This window comes from Pagrus pagrus, assembly GCF_965226575.1.
Source record: "Pagrus pagrus genome assembly, chromosome: 6".
NCBI lineage: Eukaryota > Metazoa > Chordata > Actinopteri > Spariformes > Sparidae > Pagrus > Pagrus pagrus.
The window spans coordinates 1,415,933-1,435,371 of record NC_140190.1 but is presented as its reverse complement, the minus strand read 5'-3'; the positions used below and the strand labels follow the sequence as shown (position 1 = coordinate 1,435,371).

General features: G+C 39.3%; 1 protein-coding gene and 1 long non-coding RNA gene across 2 annotated transcripts in view; one reads left to right on the top strand and one right to left on the bottom strand.

The window, feature by feature from the left end:
* The window catches only part of LOC311258884, a 49,172-nt gene that overhangs the window by 6,202 nt on the left and 23,531 nt on the right, over positions 1 to 19,439 (bottom strand). The window lies entirely within an intron of this gene.
* LOC311258042 (GTPase IMAP family member 9-like) lies at positions 7,652 to 11,329 on the top strand (the record flags this gene model as incomplete). The annotated part of the gene is made up of 3 exons (XM_084354090.1): positions 7,652 to 7,676; positions 9,395 to 10,123; positions 11,277 to 11,329. 3 exons carry the CDS (start codon positions 7,652 to 7,654, stop codon positions 11,327 to 11,329), a joined length of 807 nt encoding a protein of 268 aa, XP_084210216.1.

Here is a 19,439-nt window from a genome sequence, read left to right as displayed (position 1 = left end):
CAGTAGGTTGAAGGCTCAGAGTGCTACCGAAATAATCTGAATTCACTCTGTTTGCATTTAAAAGAAAATTAAAAACACCTTAATTAAATATTTCATTAAATGTTTCAGTTAGGAGTTCAGTTTTGTTTGATTATTCTGTCTTTGTATGACAATAATAAAATAATAAAGAGTTGGTGATGAATATTAGTGTTGTTTGATTTATTTAGGACAGTGGGTGACATCGCAGCTTGTTGATTTCAAGACAACAAAAACTTCCTGGAGTGGGTCCCAATGCCACATTTCCCACAAGTGACTGAGATCTTTAACTATTAAAAGTAAATGCTGTCAGATTTCAGATGGGTAACAGATACTTTTTAGTTTTTTCCCCTTTCCTCCAGTGTTATATGTTCCTGTCATGTAAAAGATCTTAAAAGTTAAAAAGGTCTAAGTGCGCACCAACAGAAGCTCCTCTCTCCCACAGAAAACACTGCTCCTGAAACTTTTCATCAGTAGTCATGCCTTTAAATCTGTGACTTTGTGACATCACACTACATCACAGACTGCATTGAATGCTGTGAGTGTTTCAAATCACTAGTGCAGGCAGATCCCTCGTGTTTGTGTGTTGCGCGGTCGGAATATTACAAAGTTTTTGTGTAGTTTTATGGACATTTTCCTCTCGAAAAAATTTTCCTCTCGGAATTGACGCTCGTTATATGGATTATTGCTGCAGGAGGGAACCCCGCGGGTCTCCAGCTGCACTTTGAGGAATAAGAAACTACACCGGACTTCTCATCAGCAGGAGGGTGAGTGGATAATGACTGAATTTTGTTTTAGAGTGAACTATTCCTTTAAGCTTATCCTCCCCAGTTCCTTTCCCACTGGTACCAGGGTCAGATACACAGGAGAAGGCTAAAGTCCAATGTATACCTGCCACATATTATTCTTACACTAAATAAGTGAGTTTGTTTCATTCATTGTGGTCGGTGTTTACAGCCCACCGCATGATAACGTGCAGGAGGCGCAGAGCATGCTAGCCGACCAGATACAGAGTGTGGAGTGGACTAACCCGGACTCTTTGGTGATTGTGCTTGGTGACTTCAACAAAAGTAACCTCAGCCATGAACTACCCAAATTCAAACTGTTCATTAACTGCCCGACCAGAGTGAACAATATTCTGGATCATTGCTACACCACAGTCAGCGGTGCATATCACGCCACCCCCCGCGCTGCACTGGGTCTCTCCGACCACGTCATGGTCCACCTGATTCCCTCATACAGGCAGAAACTAAAGCTCTGCAAACCTGTTGTGAGGACGTCAAAGCAGTGGACCAGTGAGGCTGTGGGGAACCTGCAGGTGTGTTTGGACTATACAGACTGGGATGTTTTTAGGACTGCCACCAACAGTCTGGATGAGTATACAGAGGCTGTGACGTCATACATCAGCTTCTGTGAAGACTGCTGTATCCCATCACGCACCAGGGTGAGTTATAACAATGACAAACCCTGGTTCACAGCCAAACTCAGACAGCTAATGCCGCGTTCCAGTTACATGGGAGACCACTCGCCCGAGTTGGAAAGTGGGAAATCTCACAGCTGTCTCGCGACATTTCACCAAGTCACGCCCCCTTTTGGTCGGAATATCCACTGTCCGACTCGGTCCTCATGAGAGTACACCGAGTTGAGCGAGGATAGACAAACGACGTGACAAACAAAGATGGCTGCGCCCATAATTGATGCATTTTCTTTGTATTTGTACCACGTTGGTCATTTTAATGTCGATTTTAAATGCTCTTACACACTTGATTACATTGCTGCTTTTATCCGGTCACCAATGTATGCATTGCACGGTCTTGCTGTGCCTGCAATACAATGTAAAGTGTTTTCGAGCTGGTTTGCTAAATAGGCTAATGTAGCTAACAATAACAAAACACTGACTAGCTTGCTACTGCCCTGATGGCGTCCATGGTCTTCCGACTTGTCGTGTAGCGATGACAAATGGGAACACTAAAAGTGCTACAAGCCAGGAAATGACGTCACGTTCTCGCGTAAGAGCAACTCGAGCGAGTTGTCTCCCATGTAATTGGAACGCGGCATAAGGTTGCAAAAGGAGGACGTGTTCAGGAGTGGGGACAGGGACAGGTTTAAGGAGTCGAAGTACAGCTTTAGCAAGGCGGTGAGAGAAGCTAAACAACAGTACTCTGAGAAACTCCAACACCAGTTCTCAGCTAACGACTCTGGGTCTGTCTGGAAGGGGCTCAGACAGATTACAAACTAAAAACCTAAACCCCCCCACTCCGTCAACGACCAGCGACTTACAAACGATCTGAATGAGTTCTACTGTCGCTTTGAGAGACAAAGGGACAGTCCTGACACCATCCCCCGCGACACCCTCTCCCATCTCATCTCTGACAGGAAGCAGCGTGTGAAGCTGGGAAAACATGTCTCTGAATCCCAGACCATCAGCACCGGATCCCCCCAAGGCTGCGTTCTTTCTCCCCTGCTCTTCTCCCTGTACACCAACGGTTACACCTCCAGTCACCAGTCAGTCAAGCTCCTGAAGTTTGTGGACGACACCACGCTCATTGGGCTCATCTCTGGTGGGGATGAGTCCGCCTACAGGTGGGAGATTGAGCATCTGGTGACCTGGTGCAGCCAGAACAACCTGGAGCTTAATGCTCTAAAGACAGTGGAGATAGTCGTGGACTTCAGGAAGAACCCAACCCCACCCGCCTCCGTCATCCTGGGTGGCTCCCCAGTCAACTCTGTGGAGTCCTGCCGCTTCCTGGGCACCATCATCTCCCAGGACCTAAAATGGGAGCTGAACATCAGATCCCCCACCAAAAGAGCCCAACAGAGGATGTTCTTCCTGCGGCAGCTGAAGAAGTTCAACCTGCCAAAGACGATGATGGTGCACTTCTACACTGCCATCATTGAGTCCATCCTCACCTCCTCCATCACCGTCTGGTACGCTGCTGCCACTGCCAAGGACAAGAGCAGACTGCAGCGCAACATACGCTCTGCTGAGAAGGTGATTGGCTGCAACCTTCCATTCCTTCAGGACCTGCACAGCTCCAGGGCTCTGAGGCGTGCAGGTAGGATTATGGCCGACCCCTCCCATCCCGGCCACAGTATTTTTGACACTCTCCCCTCTGGTAGGAGGCTGCGGTCCATCAGGACCAAAACCTCCCGCTAGTTTCAGTTTAGTTTATTTGAAAGGGACAATGCACATTAATAAACATAGTATAAAAAAACATACATGTAAATGCACTCGAATTAGCTTAAAAAGCTAGTTTTCATCGATTGTCCCTTTGCCAGTTTGTACAAGGCAACCTTTAAAAAGAACAACAATGGAATAAAATATTGTACCACATGAACAGTTTCTTCCCCTTTGCAGTTGGGATCTTTAACAAGTCCCCGGACCCCCACCGACACTGACACTGTCTCTTGCACTCAAACCCATCACTGCCCTTGAAATCTTTGCATTACATCAATGCAGAATTTGTACATCTTTTATCTTTCATATTTTTTTAATATATATATTTATTTAAATATTTATTAAAGTCAGTGTTTGTTTATTGTCTTCAATGTATGCACCTTATTCACCTTTGATCACTTGGTATATATTTTGCATCATGCGACACACAGTTCGGCCCAATGCCACAGATGAGGCAGGAATAATATCCTCAGGCTAGCAAGCACCCAATCTACTGTCTGCCTCTTACATGAGCAGGCGCCATCATCTACCTTCATGTACCTGCTCATATGTGGACTAATGGAAACAAGCAGCAGCAGCTGTGCGTGTTACCCTGTTGTTTTTGTATTTTATTGCCTGGCAGTTAAAGATGCTCAACAGTCAATCTGAGGACAATGATATAAGTTAACCTTTAAACCAAATACTGATGTTGTTTGTGCAGAGGGCTATCAGTGCATGCACTTTTATCTGAAGCTGTTAAGTTTTAACATTGACATGCTTTATTGCTTTATTGAATCCTTTGTAATCCTCTTTTATTTGCTGGTTTGGTTCACTTGAAGAACAAAGTGTAAAAAGTCGGCGTCACAAAAAAGGCCCAGTCGACCTTCGATGCTTTAGTCACTCTATTTTCAATGACTTCAGATTTCTTCTATCTGGTTGCAGATATAATCTGCCAAGATTGGTGTGATGACTGTATTACTGCTGACTGCAACAAACTCTCCCTCTGGGATAATAACAATTACACTGAACTAGGGCTGTCAAGATATCAGATTTCACTATATTATATTATCATGACCAAACAATTCATGACGGCCAAATTTGATTTCTAGCACAAGTGCTACAGAAACCAGATGAACTCATAATCAAAAGATGCATAAGACCTTACATGAACATGAAGTATTTCATTTTTTAAATATCATGATTATCAATAATTTCACAATATCATAACACCCCTACCTTGAACTTGAATGAATATGAAGCCACTATTTTTCAAAACAAAGCCTGCAGTTCGGCATGTACTGTAAGTGTAGAGGGAAGCAAAGTGGTACTAGCAGGACTAGAGATAATTTGAGTTTGCTATGAGTAGTTTGCTATGTAGTACTGAACAGCCTCAGCAGCCAGCACATACAGCTATGGCCCAGAGGGAAAAACATGTCAGTCACCAACCACATTGCTTAAATCTATCTTTGTTACACAGTATTCTATTAGTTTTAAAGACTGTTTAAAGCCGTAATGCTTTGATTGGTGGCAGTTAGACTGGGAACATGAAAGGCAAGTGGAAGAAGGTGGAGCTTTTGTTGGCCTTCTGTTATTCAGCATAAACATGATATTAGGGTAAAAAGCGTTTCGCCTCCTTGTATTAGTGCCTGTAGTTTGTTGTGACACAATGTGAATACACCTTTAGAAAGTGAACACATTTCCTTTTCTCAGTTTGCACAGGTCTGCAATGATATGTGTTGCCTCCTTGAAAAGAGAGTACATTTATTTTGTCATCTGTGCATCCCAAAATTTAAGACTGCTGAGAAATGCTCTTAAGCCTCATACATTACTTGTGCATTTTTTATACTATCACTGGAGATCAGCAAAGTCAGTGACTAAAGACATTAAAGTAGTTTTTCTGTAATTTAACAATTAAAATTAAAATCTCATTTTTAGCTACAGTCCTGCCATCATAGTGGGACATTAGGCAGTTCACGGCCCTGATCACACAGAGACTCCTCGATGTATAACCATGACAATTAAAATTATAAGCCAACTGTATAAAAGTAGAACTACAGACGAGTTTTATGTAAAATAACATTAAAGATAGGGATGCATTTTCAGCTAATACCAATAAACGCTAATTACCTGCTTCTAGTGGCCAATAACAATTAAGATAACAATATCTAATGGCAATCTGGAGGCAACTGAAGAAGAAGATGTTTCACCTCTCATCCAAGAATCGTCTTCAGTTCAACCATACTGTAGGAGCCGCACATTGTTTTGCTAAGTATTATTTGGGTTTCGATTGGTTTGGTCTGGTTGTCACGGTGATATGTGGTGTTTGGGTCACATGGGAACCGGCAGTAGGTTACATAGGGGCTGAGTCACCTGCACTGGAGGAGGAGAGAGGCGAGTTTAGGTAGCCGTAATTTTTGTTGACCGCTGTTTGTTCAAGTTTGATCGTTGTGATACACGTAGCCCATCCGATATGCGCGTGTCATCTGAAAACCGCTGTAGTAGCTCTTTTTGTTTGTTTTATTAAATACACTGAAACTTACCTGGACTCAGTGTGCTTCTCTGTATCTGCAGCAGCGCGTCATACAAACATACAGGACCTACTCTCTACCTCTCAATGCGACTTTAAGGGATTGGAAAGCCGCAATACATACTAAGGGGGAGTCATGGATGTCTATTTTCTGAGAGGGGGGGGGGCGAGATTTTTGTTGGGAGGGGTGGGGGAAGCACCGACTTTTATCAATGATTAAGGATTTGATTTGAAGTTATTTTATAATGGCATGCAGTTGTAAGAGAACTAGAATGGATGAACACGGCATCTTTATTGTTAAGAAAATGAAACTTTGATAACTAAATCAAGCCATTTAAGGAACATAACAGCATTATTTGTACCCTTGAATGAAAAAAAGAAAAGTCCGCGCTCCTTACTCAGGGCTTTAATGCATTTCCAAAAGTGGACCTTCTCTCAGTTGATCTACTGATGAAGATTTTAAGCAGGGTCGAGACATCGCTTTCATCCATGAGGTCACTGTGAACGTTTGTAGTGGCCAAATGTGTTAGTCTCTCCTGCGTCATGGTGTTGCGCAGCCAGGTTTTCAGCCTGAGCAAGGCTGAGAAAGAGCGCTCGGATGCCGGACAGATATTGGCAGGGCCAGACACAGCTTAAGGAGCTTCTCCTCCTCCGACAGCATGGAGCGTTTGGGGCTGCAAGGTGTGCAGGATGGACACAACATCCTGGATGGTGCTTACTTCTCGTCCCCTACACACATCCCTCAGTATGTCCAGCTCAAGGCTTAGCCACTCTCGTGGAAAGGGGGTCAGTTCCGAGGAACCCACATCCACTCGTTTCCCCTGAGCCGCCTCAAGAACTGCCTGCTCTCGCCCTGCAGCTATGCGGAGTCCTTCCTGATCAAAACGCCGCTCCGCCTCGGAGCGCACCAGGTCCAGATGCAGCCTGACTCCAATGCCAGATGCCTAGGCTACTGTATGTAGTCAGGCAGGCTGAGGGGGTGCGGGGGGCGGATGGGAGGGGGTGCAGCCGCACTCCTAGTTCCGACGTCCATGGGGGGAGTCGCAGGTTTTAACCCACGTGGTGGCATTTAAACGTATAGAGTCATTGAGGTCCCATTGAGAAATCTATAATCAGAGGAGGAATCATTTTTTAGAGGTTAAACATGCTCCAAATTCTCAAAACTTTGCACTAAATTCAAACGCAGCGAAAATGTACATATTTTATGTGCTTTGGCAATGGCCATGGCAAAATGGCTGCTTCCAAATGCAGCCCCTGAACATTCACCAACATTTAAAACATTCAGTACCCAACAAGAAGCCATTTTGAATTTAGTGCTATTTTTTGGCAATTTACACGTGTTGTACTTGAACAAACTTGTCCTACAGCTTTGAGCAGATTAACTTCGTAGCTAGCGTTAGCAACACTGTTCAGCAGCATTAGTTAATGTTCGCTAACTTGTGTTTGCTAGCTAACGTTAGCGAGCGTTAGCTACAACATACTGGCAACCACGTGAGGGGGCAGATGATTCAAACACCAGCGATGTTGTGACATGAATGCAATGGGAGGGGGGGGAGAGAATGTCACATTTAGAGGCTGAATGTGAGTTTTCATTGGCCGTTTCTCAACAGCAGGCAGGTAATTTATTGGACTAATATATATATAAAATTGGTAATCTCTAATTAAGAGGACTTAAAAAGACAGGCCTATCAGAGTCTGAATAAAAACACAAATACATTTGATTCAAATTTCTTCAATGAGGCTAATTTGAACAGTTGAACAGGATTTAACTATAAACGAACAGTACAGAACTAACTAACTCCACATCTTGGTTTCTCTTTCCATCTCTGACTTGACAGCAGTCATAAATTAATGTGTTTTGAATCATATAAAGCCACCACATGAAGAGGTGTAGCGCCAGAAAGACTTTCACTTGAAGCTGCAGCATCAGCTCTTCTCTCCTAAACCCAAACATGGCCAGCAAACACTACAACAGTGGTGAGTTATGACACTTTTCTATTCATGTTTATGTGAAATTGTGTTCATTATGTTTAATCACTTCTGACCCAAAGAAATCTCCTAGCTGTATGTATAGTAACTAACAGTGATCAGCACTGAGATATATTTTATGTAAATGTGAACTATGAATATTAACTGGCACTGGCATACACAAGCTGGGTACCAGGTAGCACAGCTTTTTTTATTTCCACCTAACCACTCGTGAAAACATTGAACACCAGATATCAACACATCCTGTTATTTTATTTTAATTAATCTGATAACTAACAGTAGGATCATCTTTGGGCTTTTTAATTAATGGCTTCTTTATTATATTTTTAATCCCTGCAGTGTATTAAAACAGTATTAATGGATCATAATGACTAGAGATGAACCTGTCTTATGACAAGGATCTCAACAAGTAAACTATTCAGACTTCACCTCTCTTCACGGTTTACCAGTTTTTTTTTAGATTTGTTATTAGATTTCACTGATTACCTTAAAAGCACTTCATGGTTTACCTCCCAGATATATCACTGAACTGTTGCTCCCCTATGAGCAGAGCCTCAGATCCTCAGGCTGTTCTAAGTCTTGGTTCAGGACTAAAGGAGACCAGGTTTAACAGTCTGGACCTCTCAGCTCCATAACTCCCTGCCTAAAGATCTGGGGCTTCAGAATCAGTAACATCTTTTAATTCACTTGTGGAAATAAACAAGCAGTTAATAAATAGGTGGTGATTTCTTTAATACATTTCCAGGACACTGCTGATCATGTCATTTTAATTTTGGACTAGATTCTGTCTAAATTCTGCAGGTCATTATTTATTTTTCTCTGTCACTTTATTTGCCAGTGTATTATCTCAAAATATAAGGACTGACATTCAACACAAGTGGTGTGAAGACATTATTATTAAGTCAAAATAGGCAATTAAGGAATTAAACTTTTAAAATGGGAAAATGGGAGTAACTTGATTATTTTGTCTGTAATTAGCAATGGTGGCTAACTATAAAAACATTACATAAAGGAAGTGTTTCATAGTTGGACTGATCTGCTGAAATTGGTGAAGATGCAAATGATAAATGTACTTCAATTTACTGACCTGTAGAAATTAAACAATGAAGTTGGAAGTTTCCTGGAAAAGTATTAAAGTAATTACCAGCGATCATTAACATCTTGTTGGAAAATAACAGAAGATTATTCTTAACTCACGTTGAGGTAATTAATGTGGTAACTTGGGGCTAATTTCACAGAAATTTCAAATATGTTACTTGGTAACTACTACCTACTCACTAACTAATTTGCTAACTTGTAAAAAGAGGTGTTACCAATCTGCTGAAATGAAATATAGACCATTTAAAAAAGAAGTATGATAAAAATTGAGAACATTAATATAGCAGCAAAAAGCAGTTTGCTATGTAAAGATATAATAGAGAATAATGGTATCCTGAGCAGAGAATGAAGTCGCACTCCCTCTGTCAGTGTTTTGTGATCGAAGTGTTTACGTACCAACTGGTTTTAAAAAAGAAATAATAATAAATATCCCCTTTCATGACCTCAGGGTCTCCATAGAAAACAGCCTTCAGAGCCAGAATAGGAGTTTTAGTTCTTTAGTTCTGTAGGAGATTGCTGAAAAAAAAGACTAACCATCTCAGCAGTGAATGCTGGATAGAGTAACTTTAAGAGTGTAAATTCTTAATATTTTTCATCCTTCCTGACAGAAGCTCATCAACAAAATGATGAGGCGCTGAGGATTGTGATGGTGGGGAAGACTGGAATTGGGAAGAGTGCCACAGGAAACACCATTCTTGGGCGTCATGGCTTTGATTCAAAGTTCAGTGCTTCATCCATGACAGATGAGTGCTCTAAGGGCACAACTACAGTAGATGGACAAAAGGTTGCTGTCATTGACACCCCAGGCCTGTTTGACACCAGATGTGACCAGGATAAAACAAAAAAAGACATCAGCCAGTGCATTTCCTATTCTTCTCCTGGACCACATGTCTTCCTGGTAGTAATCCGGCTGGGAAGATTCACAGAAGAAGAAAAGCAGACAGTGCAAAAGATCCAAGAAATGTTTGGCCAGGCTGCAGACAGATACAGCATGGTTCTCTTTACTCATGGTGACCTTCTTGATGATACAACTATTGAGGAGTTCATTAAAGACAGCCCAGACCTGAAGGAACTCATGGCCAGATGTAACGGGCTGTACCATGTCTTTAATAATAAGCTGAAGGAACGCTCTCAGGTCACTGAGCTGCTGCAGAAGATCAGAGATTTAGTCAAGAAGAATGGAGGAAGCCACTACACCAGTGAGATGTTCCAAGAAGCAGAAAGGACAATCGAAAAGGAGAAACAACGCATCCTGAAAGAGAAAGAGGAGCAAATACGCAAAGAGAAAGAAGAACTGGAGATGAAACTACGAGCAGAATATGAAGAAAAGCTCAGACGTGTTACTGAGAAACTCCAGGCTGAACTACAGGAGGAGAGGAAAGAAAGAGAAAAGGAAAAACAAGAAAGAGAAAAAGAATGTAAGAAAGTAAATATAGAAATGAATGACTTGAAAAGGGAGATGGAGAGGTTGCATGATAACAATCATGAGATGAGGATGGTGAGTATGAGAGAAAAACAAGCAAGGGAGAGAGGGAGAGAACAGGAGATAAAAAGAGAGAGGCAAGAGAGAGAGGATTTGTGGAGTAAGAGAGAAAAAGAGGTAAAAAGAGAGAGGGAAGAGAGAGAATATTTGTGGAGTAAGAGAGAAAAAGAGTTAAAAAGAGAGAGGGAAGAGAGAGATGAGTTGTGGAGTAAGAGAGAAAAAGAGATAAAAAGAGAGAGGGACGAGAAAGAGAAGCAGTGGAAGACAGACTATCAGCACATTAAAGACATGGAGTTACAGATGAAGAAACAGTTTGAAAGAAAACTTGATGATAAATTGAGAGAGGTGGATGAAAAACACCAACATCTGGCCAGACAGCAAGCTGAGAAAAAAAATCCAATCTTTGGTGTTCTGGAAAAGATTGTTTCTTTTTTCCGACGGTAAACAGTTAGGGTTGAGTACCTTTGATCTACACTGTAAGTTTGCTGTTTAAATTACAGCAACTGACTGGCAACAATTAGTCAGTTAATTACTGCACATCATACAACAGTCAAGTAACTGAGATGAACTACAAAAGTGATACTGTTCATAATCTAAATTTTATTGTGTTATAGCACCATCAGCATCACAGTTTTAACAAGCAATTATTTACAGTTCAGTGTTTTCTGTACTTTCTTCAGACCTCTTAAAAAAATTGAAATGTGTACAGAATACTGTATAGATGTATATTCTATGCTAGTCAATTTTTTTGCTTTTTAAACCTCTCAACAGCATATTTCAGTTCATGGCTAACTCATTACCAGAGATACTGCACCTTATGAGCAGCATGTATTATGTCAGAGGAAAAGACAACAATAGCTAATATGTATAGATTACATGCAAATATCTGCAGCAGAGTACAAGGCCACATTAGATTGTTCAAAATGAAACACCTTCTTGAAAATGAAATTATTTTGGTATATTTTGTGAGCTGAAAGTATGTTAAAAGTGTTTTACATGTTTTTAAGGAGCAAGTAGCTCACCCTCCCTGCCCCAGCCCAGTTCAACCATGCAGTTCTAACTTACACTATTACACTTATACTAACTATAGACCATATTACATATAGGTCAACATTAACTTCTAGGTAGAAAACCCCTGCATCACGCATTAGCTTACTTACAATTTAATTGTCTTTTTTTACAGATACTATTTCAAAGTGTATTTAAATGATTCATCTAAAATGCATGTTTGTCATAACTTTTTAATAACAAGGCTTTCACTAACATTACATACAGACCTAATTTACCTGTTGGGTCACAGACTAAAGAAATTTACAGCTCGAGTTTACCTCTAACTAGAAGTTAGTCCAAGATGCACTGTTGTGTAGATAACAAAGACGTTAGCAAGGCAACACAGTAAATAAAATAAACACAGCATAAAAATTCAAAAAAAAAAAAAACTCCACAATGCAATTCAACTGCCAGTTTTCTACCTGGAAGTGACTGTTGTTACTCACAACATGACACTAATTGACAGATTCACATTCTGTCTATTATGTTAATCTACTATTATCATCATGTCTATTGTTCCTAATATAACAAAAGACTTGGCTCTCACCTTTGAGAGCTGTGGCCGATCTGAACTGAGAGGGGAGGGGGAAAATCCACACAGAAGGGGGAGGTTGCACAAAAAAAACCACATACTTCTCACATACTTCACTAACATTTCTATATGTATTTCACCAAAAGCAAGGGAAGTTCTTTCATTCTAAGATTACTTAGTTTATTTTTTAACAAAAATACCTTGCAAATATACAATAACTTAAGCTGCTACAGTCAGGCACTGTTGAGAATAAAATAAAATGCTGTAACAGAAATGAATAATTTACAGTGTAGCCATAAGATTAATGTCTGAAGTTGATGTAACTGGCCCGTTAAAAAACAGAATTTGGATATTTCTTATGACTGTCCTTTGGTCCTTCAATCAGCATCTCATCAAATATTTAAACCTTTATGGTTTCTCATAATAATACATTTAATAGGTAATTAGTTTAGATGTACAATGAATGAGTGAGCCAAATTAGCAGTGATTGCATCTTTAAAAAAGGCAATGATTCTATACATTTAAAATTCAGTTTACTGCTATATAATAATCAACACAGATAATGATAATATTTGGGTAATGATTAACTGGGTTGAACTGTTGTCATATTTCCACTTCTCAGGAATGAACACACACTTTAAAAAGTGATTGCTTGTAATTTTTAAATACATTTTCAGAACAAATAAAACATTTTTAAAAAAATCTGCTTTTGGATAAATCATGTCTCACTGTGCTTTATTTACTTATAGTGGTAACTTTTTTTAAAAATACATTACATTTTGTACTTTGTTGTTACCTGGTTAACTGTTGGATAGTCAGCTGTTTTGTTGGCAGCATCTGCTGTGCTAACTTGTTGTTTTACCAGTAGGGTCAACCAGTCAACCTTCACCTTGCCTTGTTAATGTTAGCCAATGCTATGTCAGCAATGGAGCTTAGGCAAAATGTTCAACTCAAGGCACAATAGACTTCAATTCTTATGTAAAAGGTCACACTAATTAGCATTTTTCCAATCTTTAATGGCTGGCAAAGAGAAAGAATTCAAAGCAAGTCTAATGCTAGGGACACACTGCCTGCATGAGTAGCACATGTACATTGGTCTATACTCATATTGACATCGTTGACATATTACACCCATCGCTACCATATATACCAGTCTGTATCTGTAGAATATGTCACAGAGATGAAAACTTTATTTTGTAACTCAAAAACGTGGTATCTGTTTCAAATTAAAAGCCCTGTGGTGTTTCTCTGGACAGAATCTCATCATTTGTGAAAAAAATATTTTTTTAATGTAAAATATCTCAACTCCATGGAGAAAGATAGGGTTGGCAGTAGCAGCAGCAACATCTGTTTGGACACACTACAGGTGCAAGCTGCAGCACACAAAATGGCTTAGGTAGGCTGCATTGTTATCTCAAGTTTTAACAGAGTTTATTATGTTGGCATGTGGGAGCTCTTTGACTTGCGTTCGTGCTGCTCTACCGTCGCACCGGAAGTCTGTTTGTGCTTTTTGTCCCTTCTTCCCTCCTGTCATCTGTAGCTCTGCCCTGATTGCTCAACAATGTGCACCTAGCCTTGGAAAGGAATAACTTATAAGTTCCTGTGCCAGCATCAGAAGGTTTGTGAACCATTTGGTCTGTGGCTTGTTCACTTCAGTGACGTGTTGGTCACCTGTTACTGTACTGTCATTTACACACACAGATTAATCCCCCTCTATGATGCCCCTTGACCTTACATCACTGAACACGTTCTACAGCAGCTTTGTAAACATGATAGAAACAATAACGAAATGTTGCTGAGCATACTGAATAGAAAAGTCCCACTCCAGCTAGTGTCTCCAACTGTACAACAGTTAACATTCCTTTCCAAACCGAGAATGGGACTGGCCTGGATAGCAATAGCATGGATACAAGCACGGTTAAAATTAGCATGGATACTAGCAGTTATTGTCATAGCTGTTACTCAAACATGAGGTCTTCTTGTGAACTGCGGAGCTGCAGAGTTTATTCATGTTCAAACCGTAACCTATACTGTCTATTTACTGCCACTAGAAGACCCCTCTGCTAAATGTTCCATCTGCTCCGGTGGCTAACAGCTGTCTGCTCTGAGCTCAGCCACCAACCGTCGCTCTCCACTCACTCAAACTGCCATGTTCTTAAAAAGGAGCCATGCCACTTTTGTGATTCCAGAAATCGAGCTTGGTGGATGACAAAAGAGTCTCAGATTCTACTGTAGTCCATTCCATTTTACAAACATCTTGATTTTTTTTATATATATATATAAAAAAAAAACCTTGTACTGATGTACATAGAGTCCAAAAGTACTTATGAAAAAAAGAAAGACTTGAGGAGCAAGTTTTAAAAAAAAAAAGAAGATCAAAAAATGGAAAGTTTACACTCAGTAGACTATATTTCATGTGCACCCCTACAAGCATATTTTGATATTTGGTAAACAAACAAACTCACTGAAAAGATATTTAAATAACTAAATGTCTGTCATTTTTTACATTTAATGATGGTGGGCAACCAGTGTTTACCGCCACCAGCGATGAAAAAGCGAGAATGGACAGGAACAGAAATTATTTAAGATGTGCAGGATTGTTTTCATGATATTATATGTATATTATTAACACAATATCAATATTTAGTCCAAATATCACAATTATTGTTCATACCGGTTATTTGCAACACCCCTATTCTCATATTTCAATGTTAAACATTACGCTCAGAATGAGTCTTGACTGGTTGAGCTTGGCTTGAGAGCTCTTGTGAACTCTGTTTTTCTAATGTTTAAAAACATTATGCAGCATTAAAATAACAAAATGTAACATCTTTACCTAACATTGACATTTTTACTTCAGTTGTTTCTGTTTTGTCCCGTTTTAGGGCAGTGATATTAAATGTTATCACTGGTGCTCTCTACAGTTGAAGTGATGTTGGCATTGTTCTATTGACATGATATTGCAACTGTGGATGTGACGTATTTGCATGTTACTCATGCTATCAGTGTAGTTTTAGGTAGTTTTAGAGTATTTTCATATTGTCAACTCTGTGGTAGATTTCCACATTTTGCAGTGTAAGATATTTTTCAGAATACTTTCACAAAATTGTGCTTTTAAGAAGCGATGGGGATGAAATCAGTCATTTCAAAAAGTGGTTGGGACATGAACAGGGCCTCCCCAATGTAAATGACACCAAAGCTGTGACTACATACACATGGATTCTGAAAATATTCAAGTATGAGTTGTATTTAAAATACCTTTAATAAACAGACTTTTACAATGAATATCACTATGAATGCAATTACCTTCGGTTCACAGTTTATCACTAATGCTTGAATGTGTTTAACCCCACTGTGCACTACAGAATTAGCTACACATCTTGGTTTTCTCTTTCTATTTCTGACTTGATTCATAAAGGGCCATAAATAGGCGTGTTTCAGTGTGTAAAAGCCACTAAATTAAGAGTTGGAACCACACATGACATTATTCTATCACGAGAACAGAGCTTAGTATTTATGTGTTTATGGATGGGGGTGCGGTAAATCAATAGCATGTTATCTTTACAACATTACTGACGCAAAAGTACGGGCTGCATAAATGTCCTTCAAGGGATCAAAGAGTGCCAACACACTTTTATTTGCACAATAACTTAAGACAGAGTGCTTTAACCGATTACATATTAAAACAAACTGTTGCAACAATGTTCAAAAACAATAACTGGCTGACTTTGTGCTATGACTTCCAAATGGCCAGATACCATGTTTTAGTATGTGAAGACACAACTATAAAATAATTTTTTACTTTCATAATCAAAATTACTATGACATTCTTGACACACAGTGTACATTGTACAGTATCAGTCTGTGAGTCCACATTTTAGTGTGATTACATCATTTTAAAAAATGCATTCAAATGGCATATATCTTTGTTTTGTAAAAAAAATTACTTAATGGTAAAATTGGTTGAGTCTGCATGTTGCTTTGGGCCCATTCAATTCTATAACCCAGTCAGACTTGCACAATGATGAAGATCAAACCTACATCTGGGGTCATGACTGGCCTGATTATTGTGTAAGTGGCTCATAGCAATAGAAATAGAAACCATAGTTTTATATCATTATATACTGTATGTGGTATATGTCAGGGCTTTCCTAAAGTCCATACCTCGCTACGCATCTGAAACCAGCCCATACCTACACATAATGTGCCTTGTTTTTTTCAGTACTATACTCTACTTTCTACAACTAGTATAAATGTAGTTTTAAGAGCCTGTCTAAGTCAGAAACAGAGTCCACCAAGTGCCAAATGTGTGTATAAATTCAATTTAGTGGTTAAATTTCACAAGGCTGTCCGCCATACTGGCAGGTCAATGGTTGTACCAACAGAGTCATGTAAAAAAACAAATCTGCTTAGTGTCTCTGCCGTCTATTGGTGTCTGGTGTCATTTACAGGCATATTCTTCTCTCCATAGAATATTAATGCTTCTCTACTGTGCTGTCTGTGTCAGTTTTATTGTATTATTTTTTTCATCTTTCTTGAAATACAGTTCATAGGCCTTAATCTGTAATTACATTGTTGTTCTTTCACTACAGCATCTATAATAATTACATGCTGAAGTGACAACCAATTCATTTCTACATAGGCGATTTTTAAATTTCTATTTAAAGAAGAAGAAAAAAATAATCAGCAATTTCAACCATTTTCTTTAACAGGTTCCCAAGTAGCCTCTCTCTGATCATTTTCAAGTTGTTTTACTGCAGCATTTTATTAATCATTAATTAATAAAGTTGTTAAAAGTAAAAGATGTGGTTTATTAATGATTCAATGTTATTCCATTCTCTCCAATAATTCTGGAACCTTGACATTAAATTAAAAAAATCAGATGCAGTCTGAGTGAGTAATTTAGCTTGAAAACCCCTGTACTATACTCTACGTTACATACAGCTTTCAGTGTTTCCTCTAGATTTTTTTGTAGCAGCGGTGGTCTAAGTTGGTAACCTAGCAACACTAGGGGGGTCCGGGGGCATGCCCCCACGGAAGAAAAAAATGGAAAATGACCCTTTAAATGGTGACTACTGGTGAGATTTTGGGAAAAAAATGTTGAGATTGAGACTTACACAATGAGTCTTATTCTTACAAGAGTAGCGTTTTGCCTCGGAGTGTGGACAGCAGGTCTGAGGGGGCTTCAGACAGCTCTGTCAAGTTTACCTAGCTAGCTGCTAGCAACTTTTAACGCAAGCTAGTGAAGCAGCTTTAATGTGGTTGCTTATAAACTGAACAACATCAGTCAGACCAGGAATCAGGATCTGCACATTTATTCCCTATGGGGCAGCGAGGGACAGTCAGTAAACAGGCTGTCAGAGCTCAGTCTCCTGCAGCAGGTCGTTAAATAAGCAAATGAGGGTAACATCTCCGTCAAATTTACCAAAATAAACGGCGGTTTTCACCGACCAAAACAAACGTAAATATTCAGCAATGTGTTAGCAAAGATATTGTTACGTTTATATACAGTTTAAGACAAAATAACTTGTGCTAACTTAACCAACAGACAGAAAGCATCACAACCCATCTTACCAGCACAAAAGCTTCCCAAGTTCTGCCGGGAAGGTAAATAAGCTACGTGACCACAGCGTCTTCGTGTACCGTTAATTAAAGTCCCCCCCGCTACAACAGGTGACACGGAACTACGAAAACACTTATTCAAAATAACGCTCATTTCAGTCACTCAACTTAAACGGTGACTAGTAGAAATTATACAAATAGCAGTAATGACAATAGTAATCGATTTTAAGATAACTTAGGATGTAGTGCTTTCACTGTGTGCAACTTAAATTCGCTATTCGCCCGTGATATTAAACCTACAAAAATCATGTCTTTTTTTTGTTTTTTTTGCGGTGGCGCTGAAAATCCAGCAGTGGCGGGGCACCGCCGGAGAATGCATATAGAGGAAACACTGGCTTTGTTAAATAGCTACTTCCTCGCTCCCTGAGCCGGACATTGACAAAAGCTCTCTCACAACTTGAGTACTGTGTGCCAGAGTTTAGCTACAAGGAGCACACATGGGGACTGTCACGTGTTTTAAAACCTGTATACTCGACTCTACTCAGCTGCTTCTGATATCAGCTCTCATACATCACTACACAAGATTCATTCCTGATCCTGTTCATGCACAGTCAGACAGTAGACTCACTGCTTGTTGGCCTGTGGACATTATTCCGGCTGCTCCTGTGGACTTTGCTGCAGTTTGGTTAATATTTATACAAGTGTAAGACAAGTAAAAATTCTGTGATAATAATTGTTCTGAGTATTATAATAAATACTTCTTTTGCTCCCAGTTCATTTCTTATTTCCGCTTCTATCATTGTTACACTTACTGATTTCATTATATATCGGCTTTATGTTATTACAGCTTAATAACTATTTTACCATCCCAATGGGACTTTGTAGGTGTTGCATATAAAATAACATTGAAGAGATTTTAAATACAGCCTTATCAAATTAAACATAGCACAAAAAGTAAGGAAATTTGTGTTTGGTAGATTATTTCTTTGTTGTAACAATGCTTCTTGGCAATAAATCTTATACCGTTGGAAAGCCTGTTTATTTCCCTTTTAAATGGTGGCACATTTGTAAGGAACATGTATTTGTGGGATGAGCAGCAGAGCTGAGTATCTGGGTTGCACCCATGAAAAACACAAATTTCCTTACTTTTTGTGCTATGTTTATTTCATCTCCAAGTTTAAAATGTTGACAGTTGAATATGATTTAACGACAATGTACAGTAACAAAGTACATCCACATCTTGGTTTCTCAAGACCTTGACCTTGACTTGATAGCACCACCATAAATCAATGTTTTGAATCATATAAAGCCACCATATAAAGAGGTGTAGCGCCGGAAAGACTCATTGAAAGTGACAGCATCGACTCCTCACTCCTAAACCCAAACATGGCCAGCAAACATTACAACAGTGGTGAGTTAAGAAACAATTCCTGTTAATGTGGTGGTTTGACTTTAAATTGTGTTCATTATGTTTAATCACTTCTGACCTAAAGAAATCTCCTAGCTATATGTGCAGTAACTAACAGTGATCAGTACTGATATTTTATGTAAGAATTCCAAATGTGACTAACAGATGTCTTGGACTTTGGATGATTTCTTTTAATTAAAACATTTATTCACATCACACTGGAACAGTGAACATCTAGTGTCTTGTAGTATGAGAGGCTCTCAACAAGTATTACACAATTCAGACTAATACATTCCAGATAACTGTTTTTGTAATATGTACAAAACACATACAAGATGCAGATGACAATTTTAATCTCACACGCACACAGGCACGCACACACATCTGAGGTGAGATTTGACATTTATTGATAATACAGAAAACAACATAACCTATTGTTGTTTTTATATGTAGAGATTTTATGGAATAAGAAAATGTCAGTGTGTGTGTGTGTATATATATATATATATATATATATACATATACATATACATACATAATAATATTTCGGGTATCGGGCTGGGTCGGGTCTGAAGGTCTCGGGTTTGGGCCAGACACGGGCTTAATTTCTACTGCCCA